This window comes from Centruroides sculpturatus, unplaced genomic scaffold, assembly GCF_000671375.1.
Source record: "Centruroides sculpturatus isolate CEXI.00-Female unplaced genomic scaffold, Cexi_2.0 scaffold609, whole genome shotgun sequence".
Taxonomy (NCBI): domain Eukaryota; kingdom Metazoa; phylum Arthropoda; class Arachnida; order Scorpiones; family Buthidae; genus Centruroides; species Centruroides sculpturatus.
The window spans coordinates 204,491-229,426 of record NW_019384804.1 but is presented as its reverse complement, the minus strand read 5'-3'; the positions used below and the strand labels follow the sequence as shown (position 1 = coordinate 229,426).

The 24,936-nt window shown below is 32.2% G+C and overlaps 1 protein-coding gene and 1 long non-coding RNA gene across 3 annotated transcripts; both read left to right on the top strand.

Moving 5' to 3' along the window:
- Positions 1 to 191: 191 nt before the first annotated feature.
- LOC111629606 lies at positions 192 to 5,105 on the top strand. Its single transcript, XR_002757367.1, has 3 exons — positions 192 to 456; positions 2,480 to 2,540; positions 4,851 to 5,105. It is a non-coding gene; the product is annotated as an uncharacterized LOC111629606 (long non-coding RNA).
- Positions 5,106 to 5,364: 259 nt separating this feature from the next.
- On the top strand, positions 5,365 to 23,133 carry LOC111629630. 2 transcript variants are annotated; one of them, XR_002757376.1, is made up of 10 exons: positions 11,879 to 11,959; positions 12,364 to 12,478; positions 12,888 to 12,968; positions 13,291 to 13,421; positions 14,146 to 14,206; positions 16,469 to 16,733; positions 19,219 to 19,460; positions 20,916 to 21,025; positions 22,682 to 22,788; positions 22,958 to 23,133. XR_002757376.1 is itself a non-coding variant. In XM_023373521.1 (3 exons), exons 1-3 carry the CDS (start codon positions 5,608 to 5,610, stop codon positions 12,547 to 12,549), a joined length of 396 nt encoding a protein of 131 aa, XP_023229289.1. In that variant the 5' UTR covers positions 5,365 to 5,607; the 3' UTR covers positions 12,550 to 12,661. The 2 variants fall into 2 exon arrangements, 1 of the variants encoding a protein (XP_023229289.1); XM_023373521.1 differs by lacking the exons at positions 12,888 to 12,968; positions 13,291 to 13,421; positions 14,146 to 14,206; ... (3 more) ...; positions 22,682 to 22,788; positions 22,958 to 23,133 and adding an exon at positions 5,365 to 5,776 and having other exon boundaries at positions 11,919 to 11,959; positions 12,364 to 12,661.
- The last annotated feature ends 1,803 nt before the right edge of the window (positions 23,134 to 24,936 follow it).

The window sequence follows — 24,936 nt, the reverse complement described above, 5'->3', positions numbered from 1 at the left end:
TAACACTTTAAAAACAAATTCTAAACCACTCATCATTAAATATAATCTGATCATTACATATCTTATAAATTAATTCACTTCCTCTATAATACATACTGAATTCTCTCTCACTCATCTTTTCACAATCACTACGTATTTTATAACAGAGTTACTGTTTAATCTTTACAATCAACAATGTCGCGTTCCACGATCTTCTTTCAAACGTCAATAAACATCTGCATTTCCATAACATTCTTTTTACAAGTGCAATGCAACAATTTAACAAATAAACATTTTGATTTCTTACACTCAAATCTACTTGGTATTTCACATTAAACCAATCTATTTTTGTCTTCCAAATTTTAGATACCCAGGACCAAGCGGACCTTGCAATATTACATTCAAAAAACACGTGAATAATGGATTCCACACCACCACACCTCATACAACGTTCATCTCTAACCCTATGGTAAAGACGTAAGTATTCCTTAGTTATAACAACATTTGACAATATTCGCCACGATGTCTCAACCCACTCGACTGGAAAATTAGAAACGTTTTTCCAAATATTTGGCCAATCTAAATTACTATTTATCATTTCTATATTTACATTTCGTTTATGAATAATAGCATAAATCTTACTCGGTCTTAGTTTTCTATTAAAATCAAGGCTATCATTATTTTCATTTATTACTTTTCGTAAGATTTCCCTCCATTTACGATACTTTCTTTTATTAGACACTATTAAAGGAAGACTTATTTCCAGTCGAGTTATTTGTCTAGAGATCGGTCCCAAAATGTATCTAACTAAATAAAATAGGGGATGATTCTTTTCTCTTAGAGCATTAATCATTACACTTATTTGCAATGAAAATTCAAAATCCTTAATATCCCACACACCCCATCCCCCCAATCGATACGATTCCTCATTATTTTTCGACTTATAGGTTCAAACGTCTTATTCCAAATATAAGTACATAAAGGTTTTTCAATATCTTTAATATCTTGCTTATCCAATTCGTTATATATAATTTATATATAAACATAGGCACAATTATTTTATTAACAACTTGAACCCTTTCTGACATGTACAGCCAATTCTCAGACCACTCTTCAATTTTACTTTTAATTTTTGTCTTTATTTCATCTAAATTCTTTATTTTTTCATTTTTCCCATACCAAACACCCAACACCTTAACTGAATCAAACCTTTCAATTTCACTTTGAGTTTTCCCAATTTTGCCTACAATATCCATAATTTTACATTTGTCTTTGTTTATTCTCATACTTGTATATTTGCAAAAATTTTGTAGTTTTATAAAAATTCTATTTAAACTCACTTGATTAACTATTAGAAAGGTAATGTCATCTGCGTGCGTTACATTATTTACTTTTTCCGTCATACCAGGGATGTACACAGATTCTATCAAATCATCACTCTTAATATTAATCAGTAATGTTTCAATATAAATAGCAAATAAAACCATAGAACTTGGACATCCCTGGCGAACTCCAACTTTACACTCTATTTCATCTGATTCCCACTTCACACTTTCCTATCATTCCTTACTTTTCTTCCCTCTTCTCATTTCCTCTAAAACTCTTCATCCTTCCTTTTCAAAGGCTATGCCGTAAGGTTCGGCCTTCTAACACTTTTAAACATATCATAACATATCTATTTCATCTGAGCATTCACTATTTACAAAAATGCTTGTACTGGGTGCCTGGTACAGTCTTTTTATAAACCAAATCTCCTTATCGTTTAACCCACACCTTTCCAAAATACGCCATAGAACTTGCCTATTTACCATGTCAAAAGCTTGTTTCACATCGATTGAGAGGAGGGAGAGTGTAGCCCCTCTCTCTTTATAATAATCTTGTATTAATTTTTAAAAAGTAATATTATTTTGAATCGTTCTTCCCGTCACTCCTGCACTTGTGTATTACCAATAATGTCTTTGAACATCAACTTGAGTCGTTTTGCTATGATGGTACTATACACTTTATAATCAACTAGTGACCCGGGACGCCCCNCTCTAGAATGAACTCCTGGACCCCGTTATACCCTGAGGGTTACACACCTTCCCCTTTGTTACTCAGGGGTCACCTGCTGTTACACCGTTAAACAAAAGTAGGGAGAAACTTCCAGAAAGAAAGACAATAGAAATGAAGACAAAGCGAAATATATTTAATAAAAATATAAACTATAACTGTACAATTATGGCATGTAGCCACAGTCTAAAATCCCCTACACCCTTATCCGTGTTATCGTTTTTCTGCAATAAAACCATTTTTCCTTGACAAAAAGTGTCGTTAAAAACGTTAAAATTGTATAAATTATATAATAAATCAACTAAACCTTCCCTAAAAAACTTATAAAATTCTGAATTTATTCCATCTTTTCCAGGTGCTTTATTACTATGTAAATTCTGGATTGCGTCATGTATTTCACTTTTTTTTATCTCACTATTTATAATTTCATTTATCTTTTCTTTTTTAGGTTTAATTCCTTCCAATATCTCTTCTTGCAAATACTCCTTGGTCTGTGAGTCTCTAAATAAGTAAGTACGAATTAAATTTAGTACGAATTAAATTTATCTATAATATGTTTTGTATCGTTTAATATATTTCCTGCCTCATCCACTAATCTTTCTATTTCTAAACTCTCTCTTAATTTACCCTTCTTTTCGAAGACTGCTCTCTCTGCCTCTCTCTTAATATTACATCTATTCAGTTTATGTCTAATATAAATATCTTTATTTTTTCTATCTAGTTATTTTGTAATTTCTTTTTTTATTTTTTGTATTTCCTCTTCCCTATTATACATAATCGCCTCTGATAGTTCTCTTTGCAGTCTTTTAATTTTAACAAACTTATCTTTTTTCTGTCTTTTCCACACTTCCTCTATATCCTTTAAACACTTCCATTCTTTCCAATCTACAATCTCCTTCTTATTTTCTATCATTTCATCCTCTAAAATTTCCTTTGTAATTTTTATTCTTTTTTCCTTTTTCTTTTTCTCTCCCAACTCAATACTAATATCTACTATCTTGTGATCCGATAATTTTCTCATTTCCGTTTCCAATTCATAGCACTTAATATCAATAATTTCTGTAATACCGTCAGATACATAAATGCGATCCAGTCTTTCTTTAATCCCACGCCCTTCCCAAGTATACCCCGGATAACACGGATAATAAAATCTAAAAACATCATAAAGTTTAAAATCATTTAAAATTCATCGTAAAATATTTCTAGAACCATCATATATAATTGGACCATTTTTGTCCATACTATCTAAAATACAATTAAAATCACCCATTAAAATTAGTTCTCTCCCAACCCTTAAAAAATCTGTTAAAATCCTAAAAAATTCTTTACGTTCAAAGACTCGAGTTGGTGCATGTATATTTATTAACCTTAACAACCGATTTCTAACATTTACATCCACAGATATTATCCTTCCTTGACAGTCCGTTCTAAAGTCATTTGTCTTTACCGTTTTTTTTATCATTAAGATAACTCCCATACTTTGTCTAACTGCGAATGACGCATAGATATTGTAGTGTGTGAAAATCCTTCTCAATTTCCTAATATCATCTAAATCACGCACATTTGTGTCCTGGATTCCAACTACATCTATTTCATTTGTTAATACCAAGTTCAATAAATAAATTTGTTTACATTGCTCTCTTAATTCCGATATATTTATAAATCTTATATTAAGTTGTTTTTTATTAGCCATGTTCTTTTCTACCTTGTGTTTGACTCATTTGTTTCCCTACTCTTAAATTTGCCTCAAACATTTGATGCTTATATTCTGCCATTTTCTGATTAATCTTTACTGCACATTGTTCCATACTCATTGGACTCTTTTGTATATCCACTATTGCTCTTTTCGTTTCCCTTTCTTTACTAATACTTCTCTTTCTCCTTCTACTTAAATTTATCTCTAATTCTTTATCCTGTTCTATATCCTGTACCATTTCTTTTACCCTATGATTTGCCCCTTCCCTCCCTTACTATATTCCTTATCAAGTTTCTCTACAATAACCACTGCTTCCGGTACTATACATTCCTCTATTTCCTTTTCCTGTTGCTTTTCTATTTCATTACTTTTCTCTTTTTGTTGTTCTCTAATCCATCTGTGCAAGCTTTTTTCTCTTTTTCTTTCTAGGCTTTGTTTCCTAGGCCCTACCTTACAGACATCAGCAAAGGTTTGCACCGGACATTTCTCAGATTTATCATGACATTTTTTACAGTTATAACATGCATTGCATTCTTTTACTAAATGCAATTTACTTCCACACCTAAAGCATTGTTTTACCAAACACTCCCTTGCTTCATGTCCAATCTCACCACATCTAAAACACTCCTTTTTGCTACCTACATAGTATAATTGCACCCTTCTTCCTAATATTTCCATTTGTACCGGTATTCTTAATCTAGTTATCAGAGTTACTCTGAACGCACCCGTTCTTACATCTGTATTTTTATATAGACTAGTATAAACATTAATAATTCTACCATATTTTCCCATTATCTCTCTAATTAATTGCTCATCAATTTCGTAAGGGGCATATCTTATCGTTACAGTGAGCATATCTGCTTCTAAACTTTCAATATTATAATATTTGTCACCAACCTGGATTTCTTGTCCTACTAACTGTTCTTTTTCTTCCACCGTATTTACACCCACCTCAATAACACCTCTTGGCCTATAACAGACCTGTCTTACGCTAAATTCTTTCTTGAGCTTTTGTTCACATGCCTTTATTAGTTCTTCCATCTCAATTCTCTCCTGACAAATTATTCTCACCGACTTGATAGTAGAATATTTTCTGATTTTTTTTCTGCTTCTAAATTTCCAGATTCCTCTTCTGTCGATGGTACTGATGTCACATCCATTAACTCGTCCGAGCCGATTACTACCGCACTGGAACGTCGACGGAGACTACGATTAGTCGACCCATCGCGGATGGAAGGAGACCTTCCCCTACCACCTAGGGCCTCCACAGAAGCATTTTCCACGCTCGTCGATGGGGTGGGCTCCCCCATCCACCAGCTTCGGCTATCAGCCGAAAAATCAAAAGTAAATGAATAAAAGGTCGGTAAATCTTAAACAAATTCACCACATACACTGTATGACTTTATAATATCCAATAAAGGCAATAAAAGACTTTAATCCAACAGATTTATTAATTGAAACACGCCCCTCACGGGTGCTGTTTAAGTGACTACCACTATAACTTTCTAAAAATAAAGTTCTTTGCCTTATTTTTATTTAATTCTATTATCGTTCTATAATATAAGTCACTCTATTCTAGATTTTTTCCACAAATTACTCACATTTTCTTTATATTCGTAAAAATCCAGCAGCAAAGACAGACACTCCAAGTCCACTTTTTCACTATCACTCGAAAAATAATTCCAAAAAATTTGGAATAATCCGACGGATTATTGTTCGCTAAGTATTCCAGGCACCAAATATCAATAATTTCACCAAATCAATCACTAAATAAGCTCACAATCGATTAACAAGAAGCTGCTCGAAAATCTCACCACCACGGCCGAGATAAGAACAGATACTGTGGTTTTAAAGTTTATGGGACAGCTATACTAACATTAATGCCAAAATACAGTAATCCTCTTCATTTTCACAGGTGCATTTCCTTCAACTTAAGCGAAAAACAGCATGTTATATTCCCGCATGCCGCCAGAACACAACACCCACGATCACAGCACGAAAGCAGGAAAAAGAAAAAACACACCAGGCATCCCAACCACCACAGAAAAGGTAAGTTACAAATAAACCAACCCGACAATTTGAACAATAGTTAGTAAATACAAAGCTCACAAACCGACAATTTAAAACAATATTAGTAAGTACAATGCTCAAAACCCGACAACATATAACAGTTATTAATAAATCATAAAATAGTATACAAAGGAACCACAAACTGGGAGTAAAAATATAAGCCTGTTTAAACACAGGTAAACAGAACAAAACATTTTAAAATTTACATTAATTTCAAAAAACACCAAAAATGACAAAATTTATACATCTAAATTTTTCTTTTAGGTAAATACATCCATTTAAAATATAACATCAATCATATACAAACAAAGGTAAATATTATTTTACAAAAAGACATCAATGATTTCAATTACAATAATTCTTATTTAACAACCACTCTATAACTTAATTTAAAACTACTCATCATTAAACTTTATCTCATTATTTTGTATTCTCCATACAACTTCAGTACCTCTATAATATCGATTGAATTCCCTTTCCGACATTTTCTCATTATCACTCCTGATTTTAAAACATAATTCCTGTTTAATTTTAGTGATTAACAGTGTCGCATTCTAAGATCTTTTTTCAAAAGTCAGCAGACACCTGCATTTCCATAGCATTCTCTTCACTAAAGCAATGCAACAATTTAACAAGTATATATTCTGGTTTCTTACTATAATATTATTTCGATATCTTACATTCTCCCAGTTTATATTCACTTTTCACACCTTTGCTACCCAAGACCAAGCAGAAACCGCTATATTGTATTCATAGAAGATATGAATGATCGACTCTACCCTTTTACATCTCGCACACTTATCGTCTCTCACTCTCTGATAAACCCTCAGGTACTCTTTACACATAACATTGGACAGAATGCGCCACGAAATTTCCACCCACTCAGCAGGCATACTAAAAATATTTTGCCAAATCTTAGACCAATTCATATTACTATTAATCATATTTATATTTGTCTGTTGCCTATGTAAACACCTATAAATATTACTAGGTCGTATCTTTCGATTAAAATCCAAAACATTATTATAATCATTCACTAATTCTCTAAAAATCTCCCTCCATTTTCTAAATTTTCTTTTATTCGTAACAATAAACGGGAAACCAGTAGCCTGCTGAGTAATGTGGTTGGAAATTGGTCCTAAAATATACCTGACAATATAAAACAATGGATGATTTTGTTCTCTTAGAATATTAATAAAAACACTTAACTGCAGTGATCGTTCAAAGTCTTTTAAATCTAATATTCCCCATCCCCCTTCATCAATGTCATTACGTATGATCTTTCTGTTAACAGGCTCGAAACTATTATTCCAAAAAAATGTATACATATCTCTTTCCAGCTCTTTAATGTCATTTTTACTCAGATTAGTAATATACATTTTATAAATAACTCTGGGTATAACTATTCTGTTTATAATCAATGCTCTTTCTGGCATATAAAACCAATTATCAGACCAGATATTTATCTCATTTTTGATTTTATTTTTCATATCCTCTAAATTATAATTATCTGCACCAACCCCATACCATACTCCCAATACTTTCATCTTAAATCAATCTCTCTCAATCTCAGTTTGACTCTTTCCTATTTCCCCGATAACATCCATTATTTTACATTTCCTTTTATTAATTTTCATACCTGTATAATCACAAAATTGTTGTAAATGTATAAATATCTTATTTAAACTGAGACTATCAACCAAGAGAAAAGTTATATCATCAGCATGAGATATATAATTAATTTTATCTATCATACCTAGTATATATATAGATTCAATTTGCCTATCATTTTGTATATTTTGTAACAGAACTTCTATATAGATCGTAAATAGTATCATAGATGTAGGACATCCTTGTCGTACACCTATTTTACAATTAATCTCATCCGATATTTCACCATTTATATGAATCCATGTACTGGGAGCATGATATAATTTTTTATGGCATTGATTTCACCAGTGTTTAACCCATAGTTTTCTAAAATCCGCCATAACACCTTTCGATTCACAGTGTCGAAAGCCAGTTTAACATCTATTGATAATAAAGATAACGTAGCTTCTCTTTCCCTATAATATTCTTGGATCAAATTTAAAGACACTATATTGTTCTGAATCGTACGCTCCTTCACTCCAGCACTTTGTGTTTTACCAATAAAATATTTAAACGTCAACTCAAGTCTCTTTGCAATCATTAAACTATATACTTTATAATCAATATTTAAAAGCGTTATCGATCGAAAATCTATTACCCCTTTATCCGTGTCATCATTTTTCTTGATTAAAATCATTTTTCCATGACAAAAAGTGTCATTAAAATTACTAAAATTGTAAAGTCTGTATAAAATATCAATTAAAATCTCATTAAAAAATCTATAAAATTCCGAATTAATTTTGTCCCTCCCCGGGTGCTTTATTCATATGAAGAGATTGGATCACATCTACTATTTCTTGTTTTGTAAATTATTTAAGATATCTTTCCCTTTATCTTTTACTGGAGTTATCCTGCTCATTATTTTTTCCTTTAACAAATCATCTACCAATGGGATTTTAAACAAATATGTATAATACGAGTGAAATTTACTTATTATCTCTCTATTACATCTAATTTTGTTGCCAGATTCATCTATTATTCTCTCTATATCTATCCTTTCCTTCATCTTTTCCTTCTTTTCAAAAACAGCTCTTTCTGCTTTTCGCTTTATACTATATCTAACTTATAATGAATATAATTTTCCTTATTCTTTTTATCTATTTCCTTAATCATTTCCTTTTCAATTCTTTTTATTTCTGTCTCATTTTCACTTATAATCGCATTTGTTAATTCTCTTTGCAATTTTTTTACTTTTATGAAATTTTATTTTTTATTCTTATCCCATACCTTCTCTATTTCTTTATAGATTTGTTTTTTTAATTCTATCCATCTCTCCCAGTTTATATTTTCTTTACTCCTTTCCAACAATCTCTGTACACTACTAGTAAAAACTTCATCTTCCAATATTTCTTTCGTAAGTTTTACTCTTTTCTCTCTCATTTTTCTCTCACCTATCCTAACATCCACTTCTACCATCTTGTGGTCTGTCAACCTCCTTAACTCTGTCAAAACAGGATAACAACTAATATTATCTATCTTATCTATAGTTTTTGAAGCATATATTCGATCCAACCTCTCCATTATCCCCCAACCCTCCCATGTATAACCCGGAAGACACGGATAATTTCCCCTAAAAATATCGTATAAGTTAAAATCATCAATAATATTTCTTAATACATTCCGAGAACCATCATATAAAATAGGCCTATTTTTATCAATACTATCTAAAACACAATTAAAATCCCCCATTACAATAAACTCCCTCCCTACCCTTAAAAAATCCATTAAAACTCTAAAAAATTCCTTTCTTTCATATACTTGAGTTGGCGCATATAAACTTATAATTCTAAAAAGACCAATCTCCAATATTAATATCTACTGCAATTAATCTTCCGTTACAATCTGTCCTAAAATCTTGTACCTTAATTTGTTTTTTTATCATAAGTATGACTTCAGTACTCCTTCTCACAGCGAAGGACGCATAAATATTATAGTTAGTAAAAATCCTTCTGAGTTTCCTCAGATCATCCATATCTCTAATATTCGTGTCTTGGATCCCCAATACATCACTTGTATTTACCAAATTACACAAAAATATCTGTTTACCTATCTCCCGCATACCAGAAATATTTACAAATCTAATGTTTAACTTTTGACAATCAACCATTATTGGTTCTTTCATCTGTTTGACTCATCCTCTTTGCTATATCTAAATTTGTCATAAATACCGACGGTTGTCTATCCCTTATCTTATTTAACGCTCTTATTCTCTGTTTTAAACTCAATTCAGGATCATTTGTTACGTCTTTCGCAGATTTTTTAACATTCTCTATTTCTGCACTTCTAATACGTCTTTTTCCTCTAGTTACTCTCCCTTCCGGTATCATTTCCGGTGTTCTCTCTAATTCCTCTACTCTCTCTCTAACTTTACCATTCCCACCTCTCTCTCCCTTATCTACCTTTTCTATTTCCCTTACTATTTCTGGTATCAAACACTCTTTCTCAACTTCCCTTTCCTTATTTACTTGCTTTTCTATTTCCATTTGTCCTTCCTTTTCTTTATCCCTTTCCATTTCCACCTGTTCCATCTTATCTCTCTGTCTGTCTCTCTTCCATCTCTCCAAGCTCCGTTCCCTCTTTCTCTCAAGACTGTTTCCTTGGACCTAACCTACATATATTTGCAAATGTAGGTATAGGACATACTTTCCCCTTTTCATGTTTCTTTTTACAATTATAGCATTTATCGCAATCTTTAACAAGATGCATTCTACTTCCACATCTATAGCATAATTTTATAGAACACTCCCTAGCCTCATGTTCAGTATCCCCACATCGAAAGCATTCCTTCTTGCTTCCCATATAATATACCTGTACCCTCCAACCCAGAATATCCATTGTCATGGGTATTCTCTTTCTAGTTACAATCATTACTCTAACCATACCTGTTCTAACTTGCATTTGTGGGTAAAGCCCTATCTGAACATTTATAATTTTACCATATTTCACAAAAATCTTGGCAATTAACTTCTCATCAGCCTCATATGGAATATATCTTACAGTTACAACTAATAAATTGGCTTCCAAGCTTTCTATAACATAAGCTTTACCTCCAATTTCCACTTCCTGTCCAACTAGCTTTTCCTTTTCTTGAACTGTTGACACACCTATCTCTACAACACCTCTTAGTCTATAACATATCTGCTTTACACTTCCTTCCTTTTTTAGTTTTTCTTCACATGCCTCTATTATTTCTTTTGTATCAATTCTTTCTTCACTAACTATTCTTACAGACCTTATCGATGAATACTTTTTATCCTTACAGCTTCTTCTTCCCCAGTATTTTCCTCCGTCGTTCCTCCTTGATTTATTTCCATCAAATCGTCCGGACCGGGGACAGTCGCGTCAGGACCTCGACAGGGACTGGAGACATTAGGTCCATCGTGGATGGGAAGGGAACTCACCTCCCCTCCTAGGACCTCCACTAATGTATTCGTCCAGCTCATTGATGGGGTTGTATCCCCCATCCAACGGCTTTACCACTCAACCAAAAAGTCAAAGATCAGCAAATATAAACTCAGTAAATTCTAGAAAATTCCACCAAAGGTCATATAATCTCCAAAACTTCCAATACAGGTAATTAGATCCACTATTAAATATACACAGACTCACTAATAGTCTATAACAATATCAAACGCCCCCGAGGTACGCCCCCCCACGGGAGCTGTTTGAGTGACTATCTTCTGTACAAATAGTTTAATAAATTCCTTCTAAATTTCTTCTATTTTAACTTCTTATAGTTCTCTCTTATTTATTCACTAGTTCTTACTATCTTATAGTTCTATTACAGACATTACTCACGTTCTTTTCACCATTCGTTCTACTCGATAGTTAAGCCTAACGCTCCACACTCACTTTCCACAAAGTTCGAAAAAATTCCAAATTTTTTGTAATAATCCAACAGAATCGTTATCGCTATTCCACCAGAACACCAAATAACAATAAAGTTGACAGTTCAAACACAGAAATAAGCAAAAAACTCAATAACAGCAGCTACTCTTAGATCTCTGCCAGCAACGCCAAGATAAGAACAAATACTGTGTTTTCAAAGTTTGGGTGATAACTAATACCAAAAATCATAACCAGGTACATTTTCCTTCACATTAAGATGCTCGACATATTATAATCCCGCATGCGTTATAAAACACGATTGCGATACGTGGACAACATGCAAGTGCAAACGCCCCAGTAAATAAACACAGCCACCACAGAAAAGGTAATTTACAAAATACAAAACCCGACAATAACTAAATGGTAATTACAAAAAAATAACATCAACCTGACAATTAAATAAAATACATCAAAAAGATAAAACAAAAATCCCCTAACAGCAGGGGTTATAGAAACCTGTCAAAACACAGGTATAAAATACAAAATACTATACTCTAAAGGTAAGTATAATATAATAACTGTATAAGTATATAAGTACCTGAAAATAGCCAAAAATTTATAACAATAAATCCTTTCTTTTCAGATATACACACCTCAAACCGAAGACTTACATCATCACAACCAGTAAGTACATTTAAAATATAGAACATTAAGTTAATTAAAAACAAAACATAAATAATTTAAAACACGTTAAGATTACAATTAACACCATTCATCATTAAATCTAATTTCATCATTCTGAATCTTCCATATAGCATCTGTTCCTCTATAATACATGTTAAATTCCCTTTCCGACATTTTTTCACTATCACTCTGAATCTTATAACAAAGTTCCTGTTTAATCTTAATTACTAGTAGTGATGCATTCCATAATCTCCTTTCAAAAGTATGCAAACACCTAGATTTCCACAACATTCTTTTTACCAATGCTATACAGCAATTGAATAGGTAGACGTTCTGATTTCTTACAATTAAATTCTTTTGATATTTAATATTCTCCCAAGTAATATTTGTTTTCCATTATCTAGCTACCCAGGACCAGGCAGATACAGCTATACTACATTCATAAAAAATATGAATTATTGATTCAACGTGCCCACATCTTGAGCATTTCTCGTCCCTTACTCTATGATATAATCTCAGGTATTCTTTGCACATTACCACATTTGACAAAATATGCCAGGATATTTAAACCCACTCAGCAGGCATGCTAAATATGTTTCTCCAAAATGTTGGGCCAATCATGATTACTATTTAACATATTTACATTCCTCTGTTGCCTATGAATACATTTATAAATTAAACTAGGTTTTATTTTCCTATTAAAATCCAATACATCATTATAGTTACTTATCAAATCTCTCATAATTTCCCTCCACTTTTTAAATTTACATTTATTTGTCATCATAAAAGGAAAACTAGCTGCCTGCTGAGTTACATGATTGGAGATCGGTCCAATAATATAGCGTATAATATAAACTAAAGGATGATTATTAATACTTAAAATATTAAAAATTGTACTCAGTTGTAATGATCATTCAAAATCTTTTAGGTCTACTACTCTCCATCCTCCCTCTTCAATATCATTCCACATAATCTCTCTACTCGTAGGCTCAAAGGTGTTGTTCCAAAGGTAAGTATATAGACCTTTTTCCAGCTCTTTGATATCAATATTATTTAAATTTGTAATATGTAACTTATATATGATCTTAGGTATAATCACTCTATTTATAATCTGTACCCTTTCTGGCATATATAGCCAGTTTTCTGTCCATATGCTTATTTCATTGTGAATTTTAGTTTTCATTTCATCTAAATTATTTTTTTAGCATTTACACCATACCATACTCCTAGCACTTTTAATGTATCTACCCGATCTATTTCATTCTGATTTTTACCTATTTCCCCTACAATATCCATAATTTTACATTTGTTTTTATTTATTTTCATTCCAGTGTACTCACTAAACTGCTGTAATTTAAGAAAAATCCTGCTCAAACTGGGTTGATCGACTAAGAAAAAGGTGATGTCATCTGCATGCGTGATGTAATTAACTTTTTCTACCATTCCTGGGATATGTATCGAGGTAATTATATTATCACTCTTCACATTTTGTAAAAGAACTTCAATGTATACAGTAAACAGAATCATCAATGTAGGACATCCCTGTCGAACCCGAATTTTGCAATCTATTTCATTAGATAATATGTTATTCATATATATACATGTGCTAGGATTTTGATATAGTCTTTTGATAAAACTAATTTCATTATCATTTAAACCATACTGATCTAAGATTTTCCATAACACTCGCCTATTTACCGTATCGAAAGCTCGTTTTACGTCAATTGAGAGGAGTGAGAGTGTAGCCTGTCTTTTCTTATAATATTCTTGTATTAAATTTTAAAAAGTTATATTATTTTGTAAAGTACGACCCTTAACACCAGCACTCTGAGTATTACTAATAAAAGATTTAAAAACCAACTCAAGTCTACCCGCGATTATCAAACTGTAAACTTTATAATCTATATTTAAAAGCGTAATTGGTCTAAAATCTGTAACCCCTTTATCTGTGTCGTCATTTTTCTTGATTAAAACCATTTTCCCGTGACAAAAAGTGTCACTACAATCAATAAAATTGTATAAATTGTATAAAATATCAGTTAAATCCGTAATAAAAAACTTAAAAAACTCCGAATTAATGTTATCCCTCCCCGGTGCTTTCTGACCATGAAGAGACTGAATTGCATCCATTATTTCTTGTTTTGTTATCTCACGATTTAACACATTATTCGTTTTCTCCTTAACAGGTATAATATTTCTTAGGATTTCTTCTTCCAGAGACTCATACGACTGAGGAATCTCAAACAGGTATGTATAGTACGAATAAAATTTTTCTAGAATTTTATTTCCGTCTCTAATTTCATTACCAAATTCATCTATAATCCTCTCAACATCTAAACTTTCCTTTAACTTCCCTTTCTTTTCAAAAACAGATCTTTCCGCTTCTCTTTTTATATTATATTTATTTAACTTATAACGGATGTAATTTTCCTTATTTCTTTTATCTATTTCTACTGTTATTTCTTTCTCAATTTTATTTATTTCTATCTCGTTTCCGTCCACAATTGCATCTGTTAACTTTATTAAATTTATCTCTTTTATTTCTATTCCAAATCCTTTTTAATTCTTTATAAATTTGTTCCTTTATCCATTCCCATTTTACCCATGAATATCACTTTTATTACTCTCTATAAGTCTCTGTATCTTATCTGTAAAGTTACTATCTTCCAATATCTCTTTCGTAATCCTTATTCTTTGCTCTCTCCTCTTTCTTTCTCCTACCCTAATGTTTATCTCAACCAACTAATCCCCTCTATTTTATCCAAACTTCTAGAGACATATATATGATCCAGTCTCTCCATGATCCTGCGACCCTCCCACGTGTACCCTGGATGACACGGATAAATCTCCCTAAAAACATCGTATAAATTAAAATTGTTAATAATATTCCTTAAAACATTTCTAGACCCATTGTATAATATAGGGCCATTTTTATCAATACCGTCTAAAATACAATCAAAATCTCCCATAACTAGTAATTTCCTCCCAACCCTTAAAAAATCCGTTAAAACTCTAAAAAAACTCCTTACGTTCGTAAACCTGAGTTGGCGCATATATATTTAAAATTCTAAAATACTGATCTCCAATATTTATATCTACTGCTATTAATCTGCCATTATGGTCCGTTCTACAATCCTGGACTTTAATAGTTGTCTTAATCATAAGTATCACCCCCGTGCTCCTTCTCACAGCAAATGATGCGTATATGTTATAATGAGTAAAGATCCTTCTAAGTTTTCTAAGATCCTCCATATCTCTAATATTTGTATCCTCAATACCAAGTATCTCAATTTCTGCAGTATTTACCAGATTAGCCAAATATATTTGTTTACCTAAATCCCTCAAGCCAGAAATATTTATAAATCTAATGTTTATTTTTTGTTGTCTATCCGTTATTGGTATTGTTTTGTGTTTCCTTCGTATTTCCTTCTGATTCCACACCCACTCCCACCATTAATGGTCCTTTAGACTGTGATCTTTTTCTATTTAAATAAAGTGCTCTCTGCTCCCAAGTTAATTTCAGATCATTATATATATCTCTTGCTGATCTATTAATTATCTCTTTCTCTGAGCTTTTAGTACGCTTCCTTCCTCTACTTTGTCTTGTTTCTGGTGTCATAATTGGTGTTCTTTCTATCTCTTCCACTCTTTCCTTAACCTTACCATTATTACCTTTCTCTGCTTTATCTATTCTCTCTCTATTTATCACTACTTCCGGTATTAAACATTCTTTCTCTACCTCTCTCTATCTGACTTTTCTTTTCTATACTTTTTTCCTTTTTCCATTTCTCTAAACTCCTCTCTCTTCTTCTCTCTAGACTATCTTTTTTTGGCCCCAATCTACAAATATCCACAAAGGTAAGTACTGGGCAAGTTTCCCCTTTTCCATGTTTTTTCTTACAATTATAGCAAACATTACATTTCTTAACTAAGTGTAATCTACTCCCACACCGATAACATAACTTTATAGAACATTTTTTTGCCTCATGTTCACTATCGCCAATTTATAACATTCTTTTTTCGATCCCACATAATACACTTGTACTCTTCTACCCAATATTTTCATTACCGTAGGTATTTTCTTTCTAGTGACTATAGTCACTCGAACAATACCCGTTCTAACATTCATTTGGGGATAAAGACCAATATTTACGCTTATTACTTTACCATATCTCGCGAAAATTTCTTTTATCAGTTTTTCATTTGCCTCGTAAGGAGTATATCTAATTGTAATTACTATTAAATCTGCTTCTAAACTTTCTACAATATAAATTTTACCTCCTACTTCAATTTCTTTTCCGACCAGTCTTTCTTTCTCCTCCACCGTATCAACACCAATTTCTATGACACCTCTAGGTCTGTAGCAAACTTGCTTAACACATCCTTCCTTTTTCACCTTCTCTTTGCATGCTTTTATTAGTTCCACTGTATCCACTCTTTCTTGACTGATGATTCTAACAGACTTAGTCGCCAAATATTTCCTTATATTTGAAGTTTCTTCTTCTCCAGGTTCTTCCTCCGTCGAACCTCCTTGACCAACATCCATCAAATCGTCCGGTTCGGTAACTTCTGCATCTGGACGTTGATGGGGACTGGAGACGGCCGATCCATCGTGGATGGAAAGGGCACCCCCCCTCGCCATCTAGTGCCTCTGTTGTTAATAATTTATCAACTACTAACGTAGGAACTTCCATCCATTTACCTCTATTAAAGACAGCACTAAATTACAGGGAGATAATCTTCCCATTACACGCCCCCCACGGGAGCTGTTTAGGTGAGTATCACCAATATTGTTCAAAAAATAAAGTTCCTTGCTATAAAACTATTGTAATTTGTTACTGTCTATCCTAAAGTCACTCTATTTTAAACTACTTTTATAATTTTTACTCACAGCTTCAATTTATTTTCCAATTTCGTATCGATAACACAGACACTCTAAGTTCACTCTGTTGTAGAAGTTTGAAAAATAATTCAAAAATAATTCAATTAAGCTCCCGAAAGGTTAACAAAAGGTACTCCCAAAAGCTCACCAGTAACGGCGAGATAAGAACAGATACTATATTTATTAAGATTTAGGTGGTTTTTCCTCATACAATATTGCATCCTCTACAATCCCTTTACAGCAAGAGGAAAAACTTACATATATACCCACAAAGGGGTTTACAGTATCATTTACATAAACATAACTAAACCGACATTCAATGAACTTTTTAACAAATTTTGCAGAACCATAACCCGACAAACAAAACTTTTAACAAAGTAAATATTCACACAATAATAAAATTATAAATAAATCATCATTAATTATTACAAATATAATTAAATATAACATCAAAAAGTGTATAAATATAAAACACACAAAATCGTATAACCCAACACCAAAAAGTTACAATTTAAAATTCAAAGTTCAGAATGAATTTCATACATTAGAACAACAACACCAACAATTAAACTTAAAATTATCAATTATTACAAAAACAATAATCATTATTCACTTTTTTCCAAATAATATTTTCTACGACGTCATAATATTTTCGCCTCTCAATCACATTTAATTTTTCCATGTCTATTTTAATCTTTATTTTTGCTATTTGTCTAATCCTATAAACTATAGCTGTTGCATTTAACCTTTTTCTATCAAAAGTCACCTCACATCTTGCTTTCCATAATTCTCGTTTAACCAAACCAACCATCCAATTAACAATATGCGAGTTATAACTTGTCTTATAATTAATGTGCAATCTAACGCTTTCCCAAGTTAACTGTACCTTACAAACTTTATTTACCCAGTTCCAGACTGAATTTGTGACACTACACTCCCAAAAGATATGGACATTAGTTTCTTCCCTTCCACACCTAGAAAAATTTGCATTTCTTAAAGTGTGGTGTAATCTTAAATATTCTTTTGACATAATAATATTTTGAATCAACCGCCATGCCGTCTTTTTCCATTCTACAGGAAGTACACTTGCATTGTTCCAAATTAAATTCCAGTTGTAATTTGTCTGTCTCATTCTCATACTTATATACTGTTCAAACAACACATTATAAACTGTACCAGGCTTGATTTGAGTATTACCAGTTAGCCATTGATTTTTTTCTTGAATTATGTTATCTACATCTTTTCTCCATCTTTTATATTTTCTATTTGTATAAATCAAAAATGGATAATTCCCAACAACCCCTGTAATTTTCCTTGCAACTGGACCTAATACATATTGTAATAGATACCAAATTGGGTGATCCTTCCTATGTAACCTATTCAGAAACACAGACATTTGTAATGCCTTCTCAAAGGCTTTTAAATCCCAAATTTCTCAACCACCATTCACTATTTTGTTTTTTATTATTTTCCGACTAAGTGGTTGAAATGTACTATTCCAAAAGAATTTATATATTTCCCTTTCAGTATGTTTTATGTCTTCTGAATCCAAATTTGTCACATATAAAAGATAAATGATTCTTGCAATAATTACCTTATTTATAATAACCACCCTTTCCGGTAAATACCACCACTGTGTTGACTATTCACTAATAGCATCTTTTACTTTACTTAGTATTAATTCTAAGTTCTTTTTTTTTTCCGTTCCCATACCAAGTACCAAATATGCATTTGTTATCCACCTGCTGTATATCTACATCAATGTTATAAATATTTCCTTGCACATTATATAATTTACTCGTACTAAGATTTAATCTCATTCCTGTCCATTGACAGAAGCTACAAATAAACCAGTATATCCTTTTTAATGAGACACCATCGGTTACCAAAAAATTTAAATCATCAGCATGTCCAAGTACCTTTACATCCTCATTTATTCCAGGTATATATACAGGGGCAATATAACTATCGGACATGATCTTTTTCAATAAAACATTTATATATATCGTGAACAATACCATCGAACATGGACATCCTTGACGCACACCGATCTGACATTCTATTCCAGGGGTAGCCAACCTGCGGCTCGCGAGCCACATGCGGCTCTTTGAATGATTATTTGTGGCTCTCGATAAATGTACCCGAGTTCCCTTTTCATTTTTGTGTTATTATATTTTAAAAAATTATTATCGTTCCGTATGTGTTTCAAAATGTCTTTTAAATTACTAACAACAAATATGAAAGACTAAGTGCAACATTGTAACAAATTTCATTTCCGCTGCGACATCTATTTCTTCTGATGTCACCACTCGTACTGATCTTACTTCACCATAATTTTTCCTTAATTTTTCCACTCCAATTTCCTTTTCTCTTTCAGATAATTGTCTCCCTGGTCTTTTATTCGGCGAGGACGCCACAGCCAATGTGTCTTCCATTTCCAGAGACATACCTTCTCGACAATTACCACTTTGGACAAACTTAACCACATTTCCTCCATCCAAAGATACCTGAGCATCTAATATATCGCTCATTAATGAAGTAGAACTTTCCATCCATTAATTAACTTCTTAATTAATTCGGCACCAAAGAGCAGCCACACCCCTCTCAAGTACTATTCAGGTGAGTACCACACCAAACGAAAATTTATAAATAAATAAAGTCTATTTCCAATTAAATAAATTGTAGTTCTTATTTACTATTATAGATTCACTCTACTTCAATTATATCTTCATTAACTAAATCGATACAAGCAGACAAGTGAACTAATTCACAGAACACGCCCCTCACGGGTATTGTTCAAGTGAGTGACACTTAAAGCGTTTAAAAATGTCAAATTTTAACTTAATAAAAACTAAAAATTCTTTAGTTTTTACTAGAGATACTCTCTACTTTAAATTATTGTCTCAATTACTACTCACAGCATCACCATAGCGTTCCAAACTCTTCCAATACTACAGACACTATAAGTTCACTTCGCCGTAAAAATTTTAAAATAATTCGAAAATAATCACAAAATTCCGACGGATTATTAATCACCAGTTCACCAATACACCAAATATTGATTTTTTATCCAAGTTAAAGCAAACAGAACTCACAAGAGGTTAACAAAGACCACTCAAAAAATCTCACCACCACGGTCAAGATAAGAACAGATACTGTGTGTCAAAGTTTGTAGATAAATTAAGTGTGCCTAATAAAGTACATTTCCTTCATATATGCAGGAGCGATCACAGATAAATGCCAGTGCCAGAATCAGAGGAGGAGGAACGAGAAACAGCAACATTGACCCGGTCGAAAACCCCACCGGCGACCCGAACCCATGAAGACATTTATTTATAGTTCAAATTAGGCTTTTTACAAACTCAACATTGTATCAACACAACATAAATGAGTTAATTACAAACTAATCCAGACAATTATTAAATCACATAGTGATTATTATTATTTACAATTTTAAAATTTTTATAAAGTTGTTATAATTTCAGAAAGAAAACAACTTATAAACCCGACAATTTAAAAGTAAATGTTATTTACAATTTTGTTACTACAATAACACATTAACTTTAAAATGTGAAATACAACAATTAATTGCAAATACAAAAATCTACATGCATATTTAAACAAGAACATGAAATATAAAGTATAAATTCAAACAAAAATATAAATTATAAAACAATTTTTGAACAACATAAAATAGAACAATAAATTTAAACATTTAAAAAGGCAAAAGTGCCAAAAAACTTTTAAAACTAAACAAAATTTCAATCATCACAAAACACAATACAATTATTAGTCATTTTCCAAATGACATCAGTTCCATTATAGTTTCTATTAAATTCACCCTCACTCATGTTCTTTAAGTCACTTTTTATCTTATATGCAGCTTCTTCTTTTATTTTGGTCACAATTAACGTTGCGTTCCATCTATGTTTCTCGTATACCTGACAACATCTCGCTTTCCACAATATCCTTTTAACTAATGCGATCATCCATATTAGCATGTAACGGTTAGGATTTCTAGTCTTAATATCTAAGAAGTATTTTATATTGTTCCATGTTATATTTGTTTTCCAGATCTTATTAAACCACATCCATACCTGTCGGGCCAAACAGCATTCAAAGAATAAATGAATCATTGTTTCTCTATTACCACATCTTAAGCACCGGGCATCTCGACCGTGATGGTAGGTAGCTATGAAATCCTTAGTCATTATAATGTTAAGTAGTATTTTCCAGGTGAGTTCCAACCACTCAGGTGGGAGATCATTCACATTTCTCCATACATGTGTCCAATTAATACTAGAGTTAATCATAATATAATTTAATTCCTGTTTATGGATTATATCATAAATTAGTTTGGGTCGAATCTTAATTGCATTATGAATAATGTTCCCATGACTATCCATTATCTCATTTATTATCTTCCTACAGTTTCTATATTTCTTTTTATTGTTTATTAAAAAGGGATACTGACCTCCCACCTGAGTGATTCTTTTAGCAGTCGGTCGTAGTATATATTGAATTAGATAACACACTGGATGATCATACTTCTTCAGAGCGTTAATCATGTGGCTAATTTGCAGTGAGCACTCTAGACTTTTGATCTCCCACACTCTCCATCCCCCATTATTCCTTTCATTTGTCATCATTTTTCTATTTAAAGGTTCCTAAGTATTCATCCAAATATATTCATAATTAACTGCATTTATTTTTTTAATATCATCAGTCGTCAAATTTGTATAGTATAACATATATATAATAGATGCAATAGCGATTTTATTTATAATCACGACGTGCTCTGGAAGATATAACCAATTGATTTTTTAATCTTCAATAACATTTTTGATTTTATCAATCATATCTTCTAAGTTCTTTTTATTACTTTCTTTTCCCACCCACACATCGAGCACCTTCATATTATCAACTTTTTGTACTTTCATTGATTCATTCCATCTCCCCGTAAATATTAAGAATCGTAGATTTATTTTCATTTACTCGCATGCCTGTATGATTACTAAACATCCGAATTTTATCGATAATTCTTTCCTGGCTCTTTTTATCTACCATCAAAAAGTTTATATCATCAGCGTGCACGTAAAACTTAGTTACTATTTTATTACCAGGGATATAGATCGGTTCAATCTTTTTATCATCTAATACATTCTGTAAGAGTACATTTATATAAATCGTAAACAGAATCATGGAGCAGGGGCAACCCTGTCTCACCCCTGCTCCACATTTAATATCCCTTGATCATTGTCCGTTTACATAAATAAAGGTGCTCGGTGCATGGTAGAGCTTTTTAATTTGTTCAATTTCTTTTTTATTTAAACCATAACTTTCTAACATTCTCCAGAGCACGTCGCGATTTACCGTATCGAATGCTTTCTGTATGTCAATTGAGAGGATGGAGAGTGGGGATTTTCTCTCCGTATAAATTGCCTGTAGTAATCTCAAAAATACAATATTGTCTTGAATTGATCTTCCTTTTATACCAGCCATCTGAGTGCTCACTATACAATTACGAAAAAGTGCCTCAAGGCTCTTAGCAATTACAGTACTAAAAATCTTATAATCTAAGTTTAAGAGAGTTATAGGTCTAAAATTAGTGACAACTTTATCCGAATCATCCTTTTTATTTATTAAAACCATTTTTCCATAAGTAAAATTGCTGCCAAAAGGGCTATAATTAAAAAGTGTATATAAAAAATCTGTAAAGTTTTCACTAGTTAATAAATCATCGCCGGGAGCTTTACCATTCTTTAACGACTGAATTGCATCTCGAATTTCATCCTTAGTGATGATTTTATTTATAATATTTTCATTTATTTGCTTTACAGGTTTAATACCTTTCTTAACATTTTCCCATACATTAAGATTTGATTGAGGAGCTTTAAACAATCGCTCATAAAAACATCTAAATTCCTCCAAAATATCATCTGTTTCGGTAAGTATTTCATTATTATTTTTCATTAATTTATTTATTTCTAGCCCTTCTTTAAAAGCACAATTTTTATCAATAATCGATAAAACATTATTAAAATTTCCAGCTAATATCAAATACTTTACACCAATTAAAAATTGTCTTAAACTATAAAAATTTTCTTTTCTTTCAGAGACTTTAGGCGAAGCGTAAATATTAACAACTCTGATAATTTTATTACTCACCTGGATATCTACTGTAAGTATCCTACCATCACAGTCTGTCTTAAAATCATACACTTTTATCTTCTTCTTTATTAACGTAAGTACTCCCGTGCTTCGTCTACTTGAGAACGATGCGTAAATATTATAACCAATAAATATCTTTCTGAGGGCCTGTAGATCTATAAAATCTTTTATATTAGTGTCTTGTATTAACAGTATATCTATTCTATTTGACAACACCAAGTTTAGCAAACAAATTTGTTTGCCAATGTCCCGAAAACCAGTAATATTAATTGATCGCACATTTATATATTTAATCATTTTCTTTATCTGTATCTGTCTTCTTTTTCTTCTGTTTTTCCTCTGTTCCCTCCATTCTTTGTCTTCGTTTCTTTTTCTCTTCCTGCACTTCCTTTAATTCTCTTTCCAAACTATATTCTTTTGATCTCGTTTTCCGTTCATAGTATGAGGTAGTTTCTTTTACTGACCTCATTCTATCTATTTTCTCCTTTTCGTTTTCTCCTTCTTCCCTCATTTCCTCTATCTCCATTCCTTTATCTTTTTCTATCTCTATTACTTCTGATTCTCTATTTATTTCCTCTTGTCTCTTTTTCTTTCTCTCCAAACTCATTTCTTTCCTCCTTTCCGTACTCTTGCTACGTGGGCCTCTTTTAACAATGTCAGAGAATGTCGGTTTTGGACAAGGTGAGTCCTTTGCATGCTCCTTTTTACAATTATAACACATTGGACAATCTTTTACCAAGTGCAACGAATTCCCACATCTGTAACACTTTTTTATCTCACATTCTGCAATCAGATGTATTGTGCTTCTACACCTACGACATTCTGGCTTCTGTCCCACATAAAAGATTTGGATCCTACATCCCAATATTTCCATATAGTTAGGAATCCTTTGATTTGTTTTTATTACCAATCTATAAGTTCCAGTTTTAATAGGAGGAGTTGTATTAAACATGAAAGCTATTATATTTACAATTCGCCCAAATGGCTCAAATATCTTCCGTAACAGATCTTCATCAGCTTCATGAGGGACATATTTTAGTGTCAAGGTAAGTAAATCTGCTTCTCTACTTTCTATACAATATTCCTTTTCTCCCAATGTTATCGTTTCTCCTACTAACTTTTCTTTTGCCTTTACCGAATCCAAACCAATCTCCACAAGGTTATTAGGGTGAAAACATACCTGCTCCACTGTACCTTCTCCTCCTAATTTTTTCGACACTTGTTTGACCAGATCAGCCACGATAACTTTTTCTTTTATTAAAATTCTAATGGATCTAACTGCCGAATATCTTCTTATCTTTTCAGAATCCTCCTCCTCATCATCCACTTCCGTCGTTGTCAAGGCTGACGGTGACATTCCACTCGCCAGGCTTCCTCTGAAAGTGACTCCCATAAATTTCCTAATATCACTGGCAGTTTCTAAATCCAAAGAGACCTCTTGACTTGTCCCTGGTCCAGGATCATGGTCAGACATCGGATCTATTCGAACAAAGCTTCACCCAACACAAAATGGTCAATTAATTAAAAATAACTTAAAGTTCGAAGAAACACTTATTCAATAAAGGTTATAGAACATTTAAAACATCCAATAAAGACAACGAAGTCCAAATAAATCCCAATATAAGTCCACAGGTAAGTCAAACTCCCTGTGACACTCCCCTCACGGGAGCTGTTCAGGTGTTTCTCACCAAAAAAGTTTATTAAATCGAATTATTCGCTCTATAATTATTACTATTGTCTTCTCTCTTATTCACTGTTACACTATCTTAATGTATTATCACAGTTATTACTCACAGCTTTGTAGAATCGTCCCACTTTCGGTCGATAGTCCAGACACACAAAGTTCACTTTTCCTTATAGGGCGAAAAAATAATTCGAAAATTTCGTAAAAAATCCAATGGAATATTGTTAAGCACTTTACCAG